This window comes from Ovis aries, chromosome 2, assembly GCF_016772045.2.
Source record: "Ovis aries strain OAR_USU_Benz2616 breed Rambouillet chromosome 2, ARS-UI_Ramb_v3.0, whole genome shotgun sequence".
NCBI lineage: Eukaryota > Metazoa > Chordata > Mammalia > Artiodactyla > Bovidae > Ovis > Ovis aries.
In genome coordinates this window covers 122,654,159-122,674,276 of record NC_056055.1, presented here as the reverse complement: position 1 = coordinate 122,674,276, position 20,118 = coordinate 122,654,159, and the positions used below count along the sequence as shown (strand labels likewise).

The following is a 20,118-nucleotide window of genomic DNA, read 5'->3' as shown; positions in this document are numbered from 1 at the left end:
TAAATAGGCTCATTTGCATTATTCTTTTCAGATTCCACATATAAGTGATCCCATGATATTTCTCTTTCTCTGATTTACTTCACTTCATATGGTAATCTCCAGGTCCCACATCCACATCTTAAAAGAAATTGTGGTACCACCTAGCAGATACAAAGCCTGATAAAACTGTTACCTAAGAATAATTTGATTTTCTTTACAGCATATATGACTAAGATAGGTGAGCTCTTTCCCTACCAATGAATTCAGTTTTGTGAATTAAGAGTTAAAAAAATGTATTTTTAAATTGCGTCTATGCCATGGTATTTCAAATAGGAAAAAAGTTGTGTGAATCAGTACAGCTTGGTGAATCTTCTTCTCCCCTGGTCTGTGTAGAGGGACTCACTGTCCCTTGTACTTATATGGCAGAGGTTCTAGGGAACCAGTGCAGCGTATAATGAGCACCCTGCAATTAATTACACAGTCAGCAGTTACCAGTGTTGAGATCAGCTGTAAGATTTTCAAAGGAATCCTTGACCCCCAAAAGGTTAAGAAAACCTGCCTTGGTTAATTACGCCTTTGCAAGTGGACTCAATAAGAACAAAGGTAACATTCAGACTCAGCTAACATTTTTCTGTTTCTTTTTGAATATGTAAAGTTCGTGTTATTGTGTGTCTGTAATGGGTAAAACTAGCGTTTCAGTGACATAACCGATCCTGCCAGAAGGCCTTAACCCTTAAAGGAACTGACTGCTTGGGATGCATGTACCTTGGCTGATTCTTTCAACCTTTGGCTTTTCCTTTCTGTTTATAGAATGGCTACCAAAATGCAGCAGTTATCTTTTTAAAAAAATTTTAATTTATTTTTGGTTACACTGAGTCTTCACCCCTCTGCTCAGGCTTTGTCTCACTGCAGCGAGTGGGAGCTCCTCGCTAGTTGTGGCGCACAGACTTATCAAACAGCGGCTTCCCTTGTTGCACAGCACAAGTTCTAGGCAGGGGGGCTTCAGAAGTCATGGTGCATGGGCTCAGTTGCTGCGCAGCATGTGGAGTCTTCCTGGACCAGGGATCGAACCCATGTCCGCTACACTGGCAGGCGGATGTACCGATACAGTGGCAGTACCCACTGTACCACCAGGGAAGTCCCAGGTTTATCTTTTGATAAACCACGTGACTTTGAATTGTTTTGCATCCAGGTTTCATTATATAATAACCTGGTGGGATATCTTATACCTGAAAAAAAGCCCTCTGTTCAGAATTTTTTGGCAGTCAACCCAGAAACTCTGCATTTTGGCTCTTGGCTCTTGCACTGAAGGATAGAGTCACAAAGGTTAAGTTAATAGTCTTAACAAGGGCTCTGATGACTTTGTGATTCATCCAATCCCTCAGGCCTGATTAAAACTTCAATCAGTTTTAGCAGATGAGGGCTTGCCCTGGTTGTTATTAGTTTACAGAGAAGGTGTTTATAAAAACGTAAACTCTTTCCCACCTGCTGAAATAAGTATTAATCTTTGGTTTTAAAACAGTTTCTGGGTCAAAATAGTAATTTCAGCCTAGTGTGATTTACGTTTGTGATTTGAACTTGCTCTTTTTATCACCAGTGCTGTTCTAGGCTTTCAGAATTAATATCATCTCTAAACTTATTGAGACTCATGTTTTTTTTTACTGTTTTTGATTTACACCTCTCCTAGTTTCAGTAATAACTGACTGCATTGGAAAAGCTAGATGCTACAAAGAGTGATTCCTTGTTTTGAGAAGTGGCTTAATATTGCAGATTTTTTTCTTTCATTTGAAAGTCCAAATGGAAAAATTTATGTTACAACACATTCTGCTGTTCCAAAGATAAATAATAGCATGTGTTGCGACTTGGAAAGCTGAAGCTTCAGAAAACAGTATGAGTGCACAGGCAGGGAGGTAAAAACAATGTAAGCTCCCCTGACAAATCTGGGATTTTCTGTGGCCATTGTGTATCCTGTATGTAAGGACTGGCTCACAGACTAGAGCTCCATGCAGGGTCTATATGTGGGACCCTTTATGGATCCAGCAGCTTAGAGATCTGACAAAGAGGAAAATATGGTGACCCAAATTTACCCCCCTTTCTTTGTATCAGTATTCTTTGTAGTGAAGTCTGAAGTTTGTAACTTTTGAATAATTTGCTATGTAGTAGTTCCATGATATTTTAGAGTTATACTTAAGTATCATTGCTGCTGCTGCTGCTGCTAAGTCGCTTCAGTCATGTCCGACTCTGTGCGACCCCATAGATGGCAGCCCACCAGGCTCCCCCGTCCCTGGGATTCTCCAGGCAAGAAGACTGGAGTGGGTTGCCATTTCCTTCTCCAATGCATGAAAGTGAGAAGTGAAGTCACTCAGTCGTGTCCGACTTCTCCTGCACCCCACTCCAGCACTCTTGCCTGGAAAATCCCATGGACGGAGGATCCTGGTGGGCTGCAGTCCATGGGGTCGTTGAGGGTCAGACACGACTGAGCGACTTCACTTTCACTTTTCTCTTTCACTTCTTCAGTCACTGAAGTGACTTAGCCATAAAATATTTGATACTATAACATGTAGATAATTAAAATGTCTTTATGTTCTAAAACGTAAAAGTAGAAAAAGATTTTTTCCATTTAACATTCTCTCTTCTCACTCTCCCTTCTCACAAGGTGCTTTAAATACCATCTATAGGCTAAGACTCCCCAGAGTGTACTTCTGAATATATCCACCAATTATTTTGACATCTTTATCTGGATAGATTTCAAGATTTTCTGTTAAACCATGCCTAAGTCTGGATTCTTCATTTCTTACACCGTCCAGAATAAAAAAAAATCCTCTCCTGGCTTTTTTTTTTTTTTTTTTTTAAACTGCAGTCCTCATGCTATACAGTACCTTCCAGAACTTACATTGTTAACTAGCAGTTTTCACCTTTCAACTATCTTCATCAGTTGTCCTTGTTGTTAACTAAAAACTCCACTGTTACTAAAGTGCCCCTGTGACCAATAAGGAGAATTGAGGATGCTGTCCTTGCCACCTCCTTCTTCTCCTGGCCCATCACCAACCCATCAAGGCTGTTTCCTAAGTATTTCTCATCTGTTAACTTCTCTCATCTTCGCTGCCCCTCCACCAGCCCAGGTTACTCATAAGGCTCTAGTTGGGTTCGCATATTGACTGGCTTCCCTCTGTCCATTCTTGGTGCTGTGAAATCCATGCCCCAGAGCAACGATGGAGACCATCCACCCACACCCTGACAATAGCGGTTATTTTAAGTACAGACCTGATTGGGCTTCCAAGACATTGAGAACCAATTATCTGTGCGTATGAGTCTGCGTGCTTTCCTACCCAGTCTCAGCTCCAGCTTCTCTCCCGCTTCATCACTACACTCCTGCTGTCTGTGCCTTGAGTGTGACAGGTTTTATTCCTCGGCACCTTTGCAGTTGTTTCTCTGCTTGCAGTACTTCCCTGCTTCAACATGCACACATATTCTCCCCCCGCCCCTCCCTCCCCTGACTAATTTCATCCAAACTTCCAGTATTAGCTTAAGTGCTACTTCGTTGGATTTTCTTTGGCTTTCCAGTCTGAACTAGGTTCCTCTGCTATTCTGTCCTCTCATAAGCATTTTGTAATTGCTCAGGGTCTGTAGTTGAGCTGTAACTAGGCACCTTAATTCCTAGCTAGGCATCTTGTTCCATAATTCCATATTTGTCTTCACCTCTATATTGGAAGCCAGGTGAGGCCAGCTGTAATAATTGTTTTGGTTGGGGCCATATCTTGTATAAATAGTCATTGAGTGAAAAAATAATAACTCCATGTGGATAAATATGTGCAGTTGAGTATCTTCTTTCATTCCCTAGCTTGAGTGGGCTTCTCTAGAGAGTATATATATATATATATATATATATATATGGAAAGAACATTATATAGGGAAAAGGCTGTAGTCTTGCAGAATGAAGTGGCCAAAGTATGCAGGTTTTGGATCAAGAGCAATGTTGGCTTTGAAAAAAAATATTGAAAGAGGAACTGATACTTATTTGGATTTAAGCCAGCATATGTTAGTTTATATATGGTGCTACAGATCACATAGGAGAAGGCAGTGGCACCCCACTCCAGTACTCTTGCCTGGAAAATCCCATGGATGGAGGAGCCTGGTAGGCTGCAGTCCATGGGGTTGCTGAGAGTTGGACACGACTGAGTGACTTCACTTTCACTTTTCACTTTCATGCATTGGAGAAGGAAATGGCAACCCACTCCAATGTTCTTGCCTGGAGAATCCCAGGGACGGCGGAGCCTGGTGGGCTGCCGTCTATGGGGTCGCACAGAGTCGGACACGACTGAAGCGACTTAGCAGCAGTAGCGCAGATAACATACAAGATTCCTACAGTAACTGATTTCCTTCATTTTTTTTTTTCCTTTCTTAAACAAAACTCTCATTGCAGAGAACACTTGGTGGGGACATAGAAAGACCACAAACGCTAAGAGTATGATCAATGCTGTATTAGAGGGATATATAGGAGACTGTGGGAACGCAGGTTTGGGGGAAATGATTTGGCCTGTTTCCTGGAAGAAAGAACACTTAAAGTGAATCCAAAGTGATAAAAGCAGAAAGAAATATTTTTTAAGTCATTTTATTGATTTATTTTCAGCTATCCTGGCTCTTTGTTGCTACACGGGCTTTTCTCTAGTTGCGGCTAGCACAGGCTCCTCTCGAGTTGCGGTGCAAAGGCTTCTCATTGCTGTAGCTTCTCTTGCTGCAGAGCACGGGCTCTAGGGCACGCGGGCTCAGGAGTTGTGGTTCCTCGGCTCTGGAGCACAGACTCAATAGTTGCGGTGCACGGGCTTAGTTGTTCCACATATATGGGATCCTCCCGTGTCAGGGATCAATACTCATGCCTCCTGCATTGGCAGGCAGGTTCTTTACCACTGAGCCACTAGGGAAACCCAGAAATAATTTATTTTTGATTTATGTCTATTTTTTCATTTCTTTGTGATTAACAGTATGATAATTCTGTTTCCTTTAATATCTAATATTCTCTAGAATTCTTTTTATTTCCTTTAATTCCTCTTTATTTCGTATTCCCAGTGGGCTCACCATTCCATACTGTTGCGACGAAAAAGACCATAGTTCTTCCACTGTGCACACAATTCTTGAAGACCAGACTGATGTGCACACTTCTTTCTAAATAAAGGCATTGAATTCAGGATTCACACATAAGCCCCATTTCTATCAGTTTAGGTCTGCTGTAACCTAGCAGAGACTCCGTCTTGCCTCTGCACTGATATATAGCCGAAATGCTTTCCCCTGCACTTAGCAGTGAGCTATCGCCACCTTTCTCCACATGAGCACAACACCGAGAGCTGTGTCTTGAAGTCTCTTGTAACTTCCCTCTCCCATCTGGGCCCAAACTGTTGGCTGTCTCCCCAGTGTGTCTCGGAAACAGCCTGGCTTCTCTTCTTTTCTCTTCCCAAATTTCATTTCCACCCACCCCCCCCACCACAAGGCAGTGAAAGTGAAGTCGCTCAGTCGTGTCCGACTCTTTGCGACCCCGTGGACTGTGGCTCTCCAGGCTCCTCCGTCCATGGGATTCTCCAGGCAAGAATACTGGAGTGGGTTGCCATTTCCTTCTCCAGGGGATCTTCCCGACCCAGGGATCGAACCCAGGTCTCCCACATTGCAGGCAGACGCTTTAACCTCTGAGCCACCAGGGAAGCAGTTTTGAGTGATTCAAAATTTGTTAACGATTGTGGTTGTACCATCTGAACTGTACTTGCAATTGCCTGGTTTTCTCCTAATGAGAACGTTTAAGAAAAACTAGTAGATAGGAGTTTTATGTATTCATAAACTTTTTCTCCATTAAGATACTCTAGAGGTGTCTTCATAGTAAGAGGCCATTTAACTGACATTAAGGATGAGAAAAGTTCTCACACTTGTGTGTAAGTCACTTCACTTGTGTCCAACTCTTTGCAACCCTATGGACTGTAGCCCACTCATGGGGTTCCTCTGTCCCTAGGATTCTCCAGACAAGATTACTGGAGTGGGTTGCCATGCCTTCCTCCAGGGGGTCTTCCCCACCCAGCGATTGAACCCACATCTCTTCCATCTCCTGCATTAGCTGGCAGGTTCCTAGGAAGCCCTCTCACATTTACGTGAAGCTATATGCTTTGATGTATTTTTGTGGATCAAGTTCAGGTTTGTTCTTACGCTTTAAAGCACCCTATCATGCAGTTTTTGCATTTTTAAAAACCCCTTAAATTTTGTACGTCTTCCCGGCTAGGGGAGCTGAGACGCTGAGACAGGTGGCTTGCCGGGGGGAGCATATGGGCTGACGCACGCTGTTCCCCCTCGGGCTCCAGCCCAGTGTGTCTGCTGCTCTTGCTCTGAGGGTGATGGTGTGCTGTGCTGTCTTTTGGGCTTTCAGAGACTGAGGAGGAGATGATATCACATACACCACCATTCAGCATGGTGCTTACATGATTCACGTGGAAGAGGCAATATATTAATTGTGCTTATATGATTCTCATGGAAGAGGCAATATATTAACCTGTTTAATGAAAGACATTGTCTTAGCCCAGCTGATCTGCTCCCTGCTTTAGATCTGTTTCTCTCCCCTCTCTATTTATTTGACCTTGGGAATCAGGATTCATCGATTCTGTCCTCTCCCCCACACTCACCTAGCACTCACTGGTTTCTGTTAAGTATTCATCACAGTGTCCTTCTGGTTCATTCCTTCTGTTTCATTCTCTCGGCCACTCGCTCATCTAGCCCATCCCCCTCTCCATCTGCTTGGACGCTGACAGTAATCTCCTAGGTCTCCCTATTTTTTTCTTGCTTCTCACTCAAACCATACCCTTACTCCATGCGTCTTCCTGAAACACCATTTTCATTTTTAAGCTTTCATTATGTTTTCATTTAAAATGTGAAGCTGTCTGTCAAGCTTCTACTTCTCTTCAAATTTTTATAATGAATACTTTAAGGTACTGTATACCAAAAAATTGAATTATTGTAACAGGTATCCATATATCCTCCAAGATGCAACAGTTACTATAAATTTTGGTATTTTTATTTTGTCTCTTTTATTATCTATACGCACGCACACGCACACACACACACGGTATAGCAGAACCAGTTGAAACTTTGATTTACACACACACACACGCACACACACATGGTATAGCAGAACCAGTTGAAACTTAGATTTATATATCCTGACTTCTCATGTCTAAAACCTTCAGCATGCCTCTTTTAAGATCTGGGGAAACCTTCAGTGGGTAGGTAATACATTTTTTTGAAATGATAATTTTTTGAAGTGGTAAAACAATTATTAAAGACTTGTAATTGAACTGTATAAAAATGATTGAAGGAAAGGTATAGAGCTTCAGGTAAAGGATGAATGAATAAATGAATCTTGCAGATTGTGCGATATAGGGTTCACTTTGATTGGTTTGTTAATATTTGTACAAATAACATGTTACAAATCCACTTTCAGTTCAGTTCAGTCGCTCAGTTGTGTCCGACTCTTTGCGACCGCATGAACCGCAGTGCAGCAGGCCTCCCTGTCCATCACCAGCTCCTGGAGAGAAGATCCACTAGGTTGTCATAAGACCAAGTTTTGTACTGTTGTTCTTACTAAGTCATGTCCGACTCTCTGCTATACCGTGGACTGCATAAAGGTAGCATTTTAGCTTCATGATGCTCCAAGATGGGAGGTTCTGCCAGGCTTTCAATTTATTTTGTCTTTTGGTCATTTCCTCCCAGTCTAAGATCAATTCCCATTAATCGGCTTTTCAAGTGTATCTTTGATGGTGGACATATATAGAACCATGTCTGTCTGGTACCTCTCTTCTCCTTTCTTCTGCTTACGCTGCCCTCATCCATCCGCATTTGATGGTCAAAATGGTAAGATGTAAAACCTGAGAGTTGTCATCAGTCATGTTCCCCACCGTGTGGAGAAAGCGAGTCAGCCTGTGGCTGAAAAGGATGAAGCCGATATACAGAGATGGAGCTCCCGGTTACAGTCATTCTTCAGATTAACTGGATAATTGCCATCCCTGTGGTTTGCTTGTAATTTTTCTTGCATCCATCAATTGATAAGTTTCCCTTTTGCCTCAGGAAATTCTGGTTGATTTCTGTAACTTTAATCCAAAACGTTATAACTAGATTAATATGTTATTTCCAGGTGTAAGTCCTAACTCCAAGCAGATTTTAAACTCAGTGATTCTTCCCTCCTTCCCTATTGTATGTGCTCAGTCATGCCTGACTCTTCGTGACCCTATAGACTGTAGCCCACCAAGCTGCTCTGTCCATGGATTTCCCAGGCAAGAATACTGGAGTGGGTTGCCATTCCCTTCTTCAGGGGATCTTCCTGACCCAGGGATCGAACCCACGTCTCATATGTCTCCTGCATTGGCAGGAGGGTTCTTTACTATTAGTACCACCTGGGAAGCCCCTCTCCGTTGGCATTGCCCTAACTCTGTTTTATCCCTGACTCCATCAGAAACCAACTTAACTCTAAACTTTTCATGAAGGTTTTTCAGTTCTCAATTATTTTTCTCTTGCTGTATCACTTGGTGATCTCTCTTTGGTGATTCAGTACTTGATAACATGCTATTTTGAATTAGTCCCTAATTGTTTCTGGTGGGTGTGTCTCTTCTGAATTCCTTTAGAGCATAGATATACTTTTTAGTCCATTTTTACCTTCCAGAATGCCTGACACTCAGTAAGTGCTCAATAAAAGCATGGCATGGTGATTGCTAACATGCTGTGATACTGTATGTTAAGACAGATAGCTAAGGTCTTTTGTTAGGCACGTTATTCATTTACTCTTCATGCCTCCTACAGTGCTAGAAAAATGGTAGGTGTGCCTAAATTCATGTTAATTATAATATTCTTATATTTATGAGTTTGTAGTAAATACTGATATTAAGTGAATTTGAAGATGATGAATATTGTATGATGCTCTAAGGTTGAGAGCTGTCAGTTGTGTGCATTTCTTACACCTGGACTATTTTGTCCGAGACAGTTTCTTCCCTTTTCTATATTTTTGTTCCCTTTTATTTCTACTTTTATTTTTTTTCCTCTCATTAGCACTCAGTTTTATCACTTTTTGGTCCGTGATGAAAGCCTCATGCCTCTCACTCCCTCTCCCCCTTTTTTCTCACTCGCTTTCCCCCCACTTCACTTCACAGGACCAATTTAGATGTCCTCAGGATTCCAGACTGAAATCTTTTTTTCTCCTCCAAATACTGCTAGAGCCTCTGACTTACATAAACAGATCTCAAAATCTACATTGCAAACAAGTGCATTTAGTTAATCGGTCCTCAAAAATTATCAAATGAAAGTTCTTTTTCACAAAACTCATAACAAATGAGGGCAGTCATGAAAGACTTCATGGCACTTTTAAAAACTGCCTGACTAGCTGTTTATGGTTCTTGATTGTAATGCTGAGGCCACAGAAGAAGGCCCATGAGGCGTGGCTGCCCTGAGGGGAGTGAGGTGAGAAGGTGGTGGGATGGGTGGTGAAGGCCAGCAGGACTCGGGTGTGGTCATGGCAGCTCATTGGGTTCTGTGCGCTCACTTGCTTCTGTGTCTTTGTCAGAAGCGGAAGTGTTCTCGGCCTCTGTAGTTTGGTGGCTGTTCCATGGGCTTTGGAACTTGGACAGCTAGAATTCGAAATCTGCTCTGCTCCTTCTTAGGCCTGCTCTTGGGCCAACTAAACTTCCTCTGAGATAAAGATACTGAGACTTATTGTTGAAGCATTGTCAAGTATTAGAGTTGTTGTGAAACACCTAGAACTTAACACCTAGAACTAATAACTGCTGTAATGAGAGATGATTTTTAGTAAATTAAGTATTTCAGAACTATGAGTGTTCTGTCTTGGTGTCTGATGGTAAGGACTGAATAAGTAGACAGAAATGATAATGTGTCGATTTTTACCACTTTCTAGTAAATGAGGCTGGATTTCTTTTCATTGCTGTAATGCGTTTCCTATAAGCTAGTTCTAAAGAGAATGTTTCGTTAATAAGAAGTTTTAAAGCATATTGTGGAATAAAGTTTCTGTTTTTCTTTTCAGACAACCTAGAAATGACATTGTCTTTGGAACCTTACCTCAAGCAAGCATGCAAAATATATTTGAAAGCCAAAAATTCATCTGTGAGCTTCATGCTTTCACTATTATAGTGATTCCTTTTGTTTTGCTGAAAATAACAACTTGGTTCTTAAGAAAGGCTGAATTCAAACAATAGTTTTTATTATTCTTTTTTTTTTTCTGTCCAGAAAATCTTAAAATGATCTAGAATATTCTCAGCATACAAATAAGCCGATGAATACTGGCTGTGGTCCTTGGAAAACTATGTATTGAAAAGATAATGTTTCTTTGTGGAACAAACAGGAATATTTTACAATTCAACTCCTGTCTTTTTGCTAGCCTTGGATTGTGCTGGGGAGAAGGATCTGTCCATGAAAATGATGTGTCTGGAAGCATTCTTGTTAGAAAAGAATTCTGCAAAGCAGATGAAATCTTATTTTATTTTTCAATACAACATATCTCAGAGGAGTAGTAAATTATGTTTCTCTCTAGTATTGTGGTTCCTACCGCAGCAGAGAAGGGCATTAACATCCTAATGGAGGCAGCTGATTGATTAACATATTGATTAGATCTAGAAGGTTGTGTTCTGTGAATTTGGCAGGGCAGTTGCATCTGACTAGTTTAAAATTTTCTAATGTTAACAATATTCACAAGTAAAAAAAGATTCTAAGGTGTTTTCATTAAAAGTTGAGATGGAAGAATGAAATAGAATTATTATAAACTACACATTAAGTAGGAAGCAAGAGGAAGTCGTGAATTGTAAAGGCCAAATAAGATTCATCAGGAGTTTACTGAAAATTCCTAGTCATGATGATATAGTTGTGTTCAAATTAAAGTAATAAACAAGATGAAGGTTTATAAAGCTAGTAGGACAAAAATAAATGAGAACTCATAGTTTAGGAGTTATTTTTAGTCCACTTTGAATGTACACAGAAACAAAGGATTCAGTGTTAGTGATTTGTTGTTTTTTTTTTTTTTTTTTTTGCTCTGTACTTAACAGAGCCTGGCAATTGGCAGGAAGGAAATTATCAACCCTGAACTTGTGTTGGGCTCACAGTAACAACTTCCTGGGTGGTTGGTTCAGTGGATGTATGTTTGCTTCTTGATTGGTTGGGTGGAATTGATTGACAGCTTGGGCAGAGGCTAATAAGTCGGCTGTGTCTAAATTGATGGCTGGCTAAATATAAGATTTGATCTTGTTCAATTCTTAGCATAAAGCAGCTTATGCTGTGCTCTCAGGTTTTGTCTTAAGAGAACGAACTAGAAACACTTAGTTTAAAGGTGGTAGCTTCCTATGGCTGATTCATGTTGATGTTTGGCAGCAACGAACATGAAACTGTAAAGCCGTTATCCTTCAATTAAAAATAAATAAATTTAAGAAATTTATCTCTATTTTCAAAAAGGTGATAGTTTCTTAGTCTATTAAACCCAACAATTAAAAATTAAATGTGATATACTGATATTCTAAGATGGAAAATAATCCAGTGAAATAGAGAGATGGACATAGACAGTAACACTCAAATTCAGTATAGCAACATTTACAACATTTACAAACTCTGACTTTTTGAAGGAACTTTGAAGAGCAAGTTTTTTGCTCTCAAGATACTTAACATTAAATTGATTAAGAGGGCTTAAACAGATGTAAATATAATTTAATGTAAGATGCCATAATATGCCCCCTTAGAGTTTAAAAGTGCTGTGGGAACCTGAGGGAAGGAGAAACAGACTTTCAGTTTTTAAGGGATTAATTTCCCAACTGCTATGGCTTAATTACCTGCTTTATTGTTACCACAGTTTTAGAGCCTACATTAAAGGGAGTGGCTGGAAACGAGTAAGGAGAATTTTTTTTTTTTTAATTGTCTCTCATTAGAAGGTTAGCTGTTAGAAGGAGAGAATAGAAACTAAGATTTTGGTTTGTGTTTTTATATTCACTCACCTATTCACTGTAGGAATTCATTTTCCCACTTCTGTTTTTATTTCAAAAATGTCATGTTGTTATGAAAGATTCCAAACAATTAGAAATGTAGTCTGTATGTCTACATAGTTTCATCAGTGTAATTAGTCAAATATTACCTTTTTGCTATTTGCTTCAGATTTCTTCAAGAAGCAAAAATTAAACTTAGACTCAAGCTCCACTCTCCACTCTGAATTGATAATCACTGTCCTGAAATTGGTGTTAATCTTTCTGTTTAAAAAACTGTAATAGATATATATAGGTACGTGTTGGTGGTGGTCTGTCGCAGGGACAGGGGCTCAGGGTGCAGCAGACTTGGGTGTGGCATAAGCCCTCTTGGAGAACTGACTGAGTTCTGACAAAATGTGGCCCACTGGAGAAGGGAATGGCAAACCACTCCAGTATTCTTGCCTAGAGAACCCCATGAATAGTATGAAAAGGCAAAATTATAGGATACTGAAAGATGAACTCCCCAGGTTGGTAGGTGCCCAATATGCTACTGGAGATCAGTGGAGAAATAACTCCAGAAAGAATGAGGAGATGGAGCCAAAGCAAAAACAATACCCAGTTGTGGATGTGACTGGTGATGGAAGCAAGGTCTGATGCTGTAAAGAGCAATATGGCATAGGAACCTGGAATGTTAGGTCCATGAATCAAGGCCAAGTGGAAGTGGTCAAACAGGAGATGGCAAGAGTGAGTGTCGACATTTTAGGAATCAGCAAACTAAAATGGACTGGAATGGGTGAATTTAACTCAGATGACCATTATATCTACTACTGTGGGCAAGAATCCTCTAGAAGAAATGGAGTGGCCATCATAGTCAACAAAAGAGCCCAAAATGCAGTACTTGGATGCAATCTCAAAAACGGAAAAGAATGATCTCTCTTTGTTTCCAAGGCAAACCATTCAACATCAGGGTAATCCAAGCCTATTCCCTGACTAGTAATGCTGAAGAAGCTGAAGTTCAAAGGTTCTATGAAGACCTACAAGACCTTCTGGAGAAGGCAATGGCAAGACACTCCAGTAATCTTGCCTGGAAAATCCCATGGACGGAGGAGCCTGGTAGGCTGCAGTCCATGGGGTCGCTAAGAGTCGGATACGAATGAGTGTCTTCACTTTCAGTTTTCACTTTCATGCATTGGAGAAGGAAATGGCAACACACTCCATTGTCCTTGCCTGGAGAATATCAGGGATGGGAGAGCCTGGTTGGCTGCCATCTATGGGGTCGCACAGAGTCAGACACGACTGAAGCAACTTGGCAGCAGCAGCAAGACCTTCTAGAACTAACACCCCAAAAAGATGCCCTTTCATTATAGGGGACTGGAATGCAAAAGTAGGAAGTCAAGAAACACCTGGAGTAATAGACAAATTTGGATTTGGAGTACAGAATGAAGCAGGGCAAAGGCTAATTAGGGTTTGCCAAGAGAATGCACTGGTCATAGCAAACGCTCTCTTCCAACAACACAAGAGAAGACTCTACACATGGACATTACCAGATGGTCAACACCAAAATCAAATTGATTATATTCTTTGCAGCCAAAGATGGAGAAGTTCTATAGAGTCAGCAAAAACAAGACAGGGAGCTGATTGTGGCTCAGATCATGAACTCCTTACTGCCAAATTCAGACTTAAATTGAAGAAAAGTAGGGAAAGTCACTAGACTATTCAGGCATGACCGAAATCAAATCCTTAACGATTATACAGTGGAAGTGAGAAATAGATTTAAGGGACTAGATCTGATAGACAGAGTGCCTGATGAACTATGGGCAGAGGTTTGTGACACTGTACAGGAGACAGGGATCAAGACATGTCAATGTATGGCAGAAACCACTACAATATTGTAAAGTAATAAGCCTCCAATTAAAATAAATTTTAAAAAGAAATGCCAAAAAGCAAAATGGCTGTTTGAAGAGGCCTTACAAATAACTGTGAAAAGAAGAGAAGTGAAAAGCAAAGGAGAAAAGGAGAGATTTACCCATGAGAATGCAGAGTTCCAAAGAACAGCAAGAAGAGATAAGAAAGCCTTCCTCGGTGGTCAGTGCAAAGAAATAGAGGAAAACAGTAGAGTGGGAAAGACTAGAGATCTCTTCAAGAAAATTAGAGATACCAAGGGAACATTTCATGCAAAGATGGGTCAATAAAGGAGAGAAATGGTATGGACCAAACAGAAGCAGAAGATATTAAGAAGAAGTGGCAAGAATAGACAGAAGAACTATACAAAAAAGATCTTTACAACCAAGATAATCACGATGGTGGGATCACTCACCTAGAGCCAGACATCCTGGAATGTGAAGTCAGGTGGGCCTTAGGAAGCATCACTATGAATAAAGCTAGTGCTGCTGCTGCTAAGTTGCTTCAGTCGGGTCTGAGCCCATAGACAGCAGCCCACCAGGCTTCCGCGTCCCTGGCATTCTCCAGGCAAGAACACTGGAATGGGTTGCAATTTCCTTCTCCAATGCGTGAAAGTGAAAAATGAAAGTGAAGTCGCTCAGTCGTGTCTGATTTGTAGCAACCCCATGGACTGCAGCCCACCAGGCTCCTCCATCCACGGGATTTTTCAGGCAAGAGTATGGGAGTTGGTTGCCATTTCCTTCTCCGAAAGCTAGTGGAAGTGATGGAATTCCAGTTCAGTTCAGTTCAGTCGCTCACTCGTGTCTGACTGTTTGCGACCCCATGAATTGCAGCACGCCAGGCCTCCCTGTCCATCACCAACTCCCGGACTTCACTCAGACTCACGTCCATCAAGTCCGTGATGCCATCCAGCCATCTCATCCTCTGTGGTACCCTTCTCCTCCTGCCCCCAATCCCTCCCAGCATCAGAGTCTTTTCCAATGAGTCAACTCTTCACATGAGTTGGCCAAAGTACTGGAGCTTCAGCTTTAGCATCATTCCTTCTAAAGAAATCCCAGGGCTGATCTCCTTTAGAATGGACTGGTTGGATCTCCTTGCAATCCAAGGGACCCTCAAGAGTCTTCTCCAACACCACAGTTGAAAAGCATCAATTCTTCAGCGCTCAGCCTTCTTCACAGTCCAACCCTCACATCCATACATGACCACTGCAAAAACCATAGCCTTGACTAGAGGGACCTTAGTTGGCAAAGTAATGTCTCTGCTTTTTAATATGCTGTCTAGGTTGGTCATAACTTTGCTTCCAAGGAGTAAGTGTCTTTTAATTTCATGGCTGCAGTCACCATCTGCAGTGATTTTGGAGCCCCCAAAAATAAAGTCTGACACTGTTTCCACTGTTTCCGCATCTATTTCCCATGAAGTGATGGGACCGGATCCATGATCTTCGTTTTCTGAATGTTGGGCTTTAAGCCAACTTTTTCACTCTCCACTTTCACTTTCATCAAGAGGCTCTTTAGCTCCTCTTCACTTTCTGCCATAAGGGTGGTGTCATCTGCATATCTGAGGTTATTGATATTTCTCCCGACAATCTTGATATCAGCTTGTTTCTTCCAGTCCAGCATTTCTCATGATGTACTCTGCATAGATGTTAAATAAGCAGGGTGACAATATACAGCCTTGATGTACTCCTTTTCCTATTTGAACCAGTCTGTTTTTCCATGTCCAGTTCTAACTGTTGATTCCTGACCTGCGTACAGATTTCTCAAGAGGCAGGTCAGGTGGTCTGTATTCCCATCTCTTTCAGAATTTTCCACAGCTTATTGTGATCCGCATAGTCAATAAAGCAGAACTAGATGATTTTCTGGAACTCTCTTGCTTTTCCCATGATCCAGCAGATGTTGGCAATTTGATCTCTGGTTCCTCTGCCTTTTCTAAAACCAGCTTGAACATCAGGAAGTTCACGGTTCACGTATTGCTGAAGCCTGGCTTGGAGAATTTTGAACATTACTTCACTAGCATGTGAGATGAGTGCAGTTGTGCGGTAGTGTGAGCATTCTTTGGCATTGCCTTTCTTTGGAATTGGAATGAAAACTGACCTTTTCCAGTCCTGTGGCCACTGCTGAGTTTTCCAAATGTGCTGGCATATTGAGTGCAGCACTTTCACAGCATCGTCTTTCAGGATTTGAAACAGCTCAAGTGGAATTCCATCACCTCCACTAGCTTTGTTAGTAGTGACGCTTTCCAAGGCCCACTTGACTTCACATTCCAGGATGTCAGGCTCTAGATGAGTGATCACACCATCATGATTATCTGGGTCGTCAAGATCTTTTTTGTACAGTTCTTCTGTGTATTCTTGCCACCTCTTCTTAATATCTTCTGCTTCTGTTAGGTCCATACCATTTCTGTCCTTTATCGAGCCCATCTTTGCATGAAATGCTCCCTTGGTATCTCTGATTTTCTTGAAAAGATCTCTTGAAGAGAGTCTTTCCCATTCTGTTCTTTTCCTCTATTTCTTTGCATTGATCACTGAAGGCTTTCTTATCTCTTCTTGCTATTCTCTGGAACTCTTCATTCAGATGCTTATATCTTTCCTTTTCTCCTTTGATTTTCGCCTCTCTTCTTTTCACAGCTATTTGTAAGGCCTCCCCAGACAGCCATTTTGCTTTTTTGCATTTCTTTTCCATGGGGATGGTCTTGATCCCTGTCTCCTGTACAATGTCACGAACCTCATTCCATAGTTCATCAGGCACTCTATCTGTCAGATCTAGGCTCTTAAATCTATTTCTCACTTCCACTGTATAATCATAAGGGATTTGATTTAGGTCATACCTGAATGGTCTAGTGGTTTTCCCTCCTTTCTTCAATTTCAGTCTGAATTTGGCAATAAGGAGTTCATGATCTGAGCCACAGTCAGCTCCTGGTCTTGTTTTTGTTGACTGTTTAGAGCTTCTCCATCTTTGGCTGCAAAGAATATAATCAATCTGATTTCGGTGTTGACCATCTGGTGATGTCCATGTGTAGAGTCTTCTCTTGTGTTGTTGGAAGATGGTGTTTGCTACGACCAGTGCATTTTCTTGGCGTAACACTATTAGTCTTTGCTGTGCTTCATTCCACAGTCCAAGGCCAAATTTGCCTGTTACTCCAGGTATTTCTTGACTTCCTACTTTTGCATTCCAGTCCCCTATAATGAAAAGGACACCTTTTTTGTGACTGTTGATAGCAGCAAGGTCTGATGCTGTAAAGAGCAGTATTGTGTAGGAACCTAGAATGTCAGGTCCATGAGTCAAGGCAAACTGGAAGTGGTCAAACAAGAGATGGCAAGAGTGAACGTCGACATTCTAGGAATCAGTGAACTAAAATGGACTGGAATGGGTGAATTTAACTCAGAAGACCATTATATCTACTACTGCGGGCAGGAATCCCTCAGAAGAAATGGAATAGCCATCATGGTCAACAAAAGAGTCCTAAATGCAGTACTTGGATGCAATCTCAAAAATGACAGAATGAACCTTTTGAGCTATTTCAAATCCTAAAAGATGATGCTTTGAAAGTGCTGCACTCAATATGCCAGCAAATTTGGAAAACCCAGCAGTGGCCACAGGACTGGAAAAGATCGGTTTTCATTCTGACCCCTAAGAAAGGCAGTGCCAAAGAATGCTCCAACTACCACACAATTGCGCTCCTATCACATGCTAGTAAAGTAACGCTCAGAATTCTCCAAGCCAGCCTTCAGCAATACGTCAACTGTGAAATTCCAGATGTTCAAGCTGCGTTCAGGAAAGGCAGAGGAACTAGAGCTCAAATTGCCAACATTCTCTGGATCATGGAAAAAAGCAAAAGAGTTCCAGAGAAACATCTATTTCTGCTTTATTGACCATGCCAAAGCCTTTTACTGTGTCGATCACAGTAAACTTTGGAAAATTGTAAAGAGATGTGAATACCAGACCATCTGACCTGCCTCTTGAGAAATCTGTATGCAGGTCAGGAAGCAACAGTCAGAACTGGAAATGGAACAACAGATTGGTTCCAAACAGGAAAAGGAGTACGTCAAGGCTGTATATTGTCACCCTGCTTATTTAACTTATATGCAGAGTACATTAAGAGCCTCTTGATGAAAGTGAAAGAGAAGAATGAAAAAGTTGACTTAAAGCTCAACATTCAGAGAAGAAAGATCATGGCATCTGGTCCCATCACTTCATGGCAAATAGATGGGGAAACTGTGGAAACAGTGTCAGACTTTATTTTTTTGGGCTACAAAATCACTGCAGATGGTGACTGCAGCCATGAAATTAAAAGACGCTTGCTCCTTGAAAGAAATGTTATGACCAACCTAGACAGTATATTCAAAGGCAGAGACATTACTTTGCAAATAAAGATCCGTCTAGTCAAGGCTATGGTTTTTCCAGTAGTCATGTATGGATGTGAGAGTTGCACTATAAAGAAAACTGAGTGCTGAAGAACTCTTGAGAGTCCCTTGGACTGCAAGGAGATCCAACCAGTCCATCCTAAAGGAAATCAGTCCTGAATATTCATTGAAAGGACTGATGTTGAAGCTGAAAGTCTAATACTTTGGCCACCTGATGCGAACAGCTGACTCATTGGAAAAGACCCCGATGCTGGGAAGGATTGAAGCCGGGAGGAGAAGAGGATGACAGAGGATGAGATGATTGGATGGCATCACCAACTCAATGGACATGCTGCTGCTAAGTCACTTCTGTCTGACTCTGTGCGACCCTATAGTTGGCAGACCACCAGACTCCTCTGTCCCTGGGATTCTCAGTGAAGATTATGGAGTGGGTTGCCATTTCCTTCTCCATCAATGGACATGAGTTTGGGTAATCTCAGGGACTTGGTGATGAACAGGGAGGCCTGGTGTGCTTCAGTCCATGGAGTTGCAAAGAGTCAGACACAACTGAGTGACTGAACTGAATATATATATACATATTATACATATCTTTTAGCATTTTATGTTTCACTCAGTATCCTGTTTGGGGAACTTAATTCTTGATAGATTAACATTACTTCAGTCATTACTTCAGTTTAATTGCTACATAATAGCCCATTGTATAAAAAAACCTCACTGGGCAGTTAGATTTTATCTAGTGCTTTTTCAGTTCAGAAGCTTTGAGAAATATGAGAATTTTAAAAGAAGCTATATGTTATATTCCAGAGAAGGCAATGGCAACCCACTTCAGTGCTCTTGCCTGGAAAATCCCATTGACGGTGGAGCCTGGTGAGCTGCAGTCCATGGGGTCCCGAAGAGTCGGAGAAGACCGAGTGTCTTCACTTTTACTTTTCACTTTCAAACGTTGGAGAAGGAAATGGCAACCCACTCCAGTGTTCTTGCCTGGAGAATCCCAGGGATGGGGAAACCTGGTGGGCTGCCGTCTATGGGGTTGCACAGAGTCAGACACGACTGAAGTGACTTAGCAGCAGCAGCATACGTTATATTCAGTATATACAGTTATTTGTATTTGTATCATATTTATTTAATATAAATAAAGAACTCTTTAGGAAATAATAATTCTCTTTATTTATGAAGTAATACTGCTTTCAAAGCACTCAAAATGAAAGCAATTCATAAGAAATGATTCATGTTGGACCCAGTGTTGGTGTGAAGAATGCGATACTAGGCTTTGAAGGGTGTTAGCAAAATTATTTTTTAATGTGAAAAGTATTGTTTTCAGTGTCTGTTTAGGCCTGAAATAGCATGCTTTATGTCAAAGGACGAAACTACCAGTTGATACCTGAAGCAAAAGCAAAATGCTGAATTTGTTGCATACTTGATGGAGAGAGCTATATGGTCAGGCAGTTTTTCTCAGCAGAGCAGGAAAGTGGCCTTATGTGAAGGTGTTTGAGTAGTGTTGAGTTCTGGGATTGGCGGACTTCCAGGAGTGCTAGTGGGAAGACAGTGGCAGTGGAAACTGGCTTCTCAGGTGAAGCTTTTGCTGTCTGGATGGCAGGACAGAGGCACCGTCCATGAGTATTTCTGCTCCCGATTGGCTGATGCTCAGGACTGTTGGTCACTGATTGGTTGCCTTATAGAGGCGCCTTCACTGTGGCAACTTGTCAATCATTGGTTAAAGGAGTTTCAAACCAATTCTCTGGTTTAAAGGCGATATAGAGCTGTGATATAAGCATTAAGTATGTTTAAAGCCTGTTCTTGTGCCTACCTATTGCCATGGTTACAGAAGAGTCTTTTTTAGGAGTGTGGAACTTTTATTCTTGCATGAATAATTTATTTTCAGAGTTGACTGCTTCAGAAATT

General features: G+C 41.3%; 1 protein-coding gene across 2 annotated transcripts in view; it reads left to right on the top strand.

Annotated features, from left to right (window-relative positions):
- FAM171B (family with sequence similarity 171 member B) overlaps nt 1–20,118 on the top strand; it is an 81,441-nt gene that overhangs the window by 10,966 nt on the left and 50,357 nt on the right. The window contains exon 1 of one of the 2 annotated variants that reach the window (XM_042243646.2): nt 7,389–7,634. The exons of the other annotated variant lie outside the window; for it this stretch is intronic. Coding sequence (XP_042099580.1) covers nt 7,598–7,634 — 37 coding nt within the window. The 5' untranslated portion in view covers nt 7,389–7,597. Of the gene's footprint in view, nt 1–7,388; nt 7,635–20,118 lie in introns of those variants that run through there. 2 annotated transcript variants of the gene reach the window in all.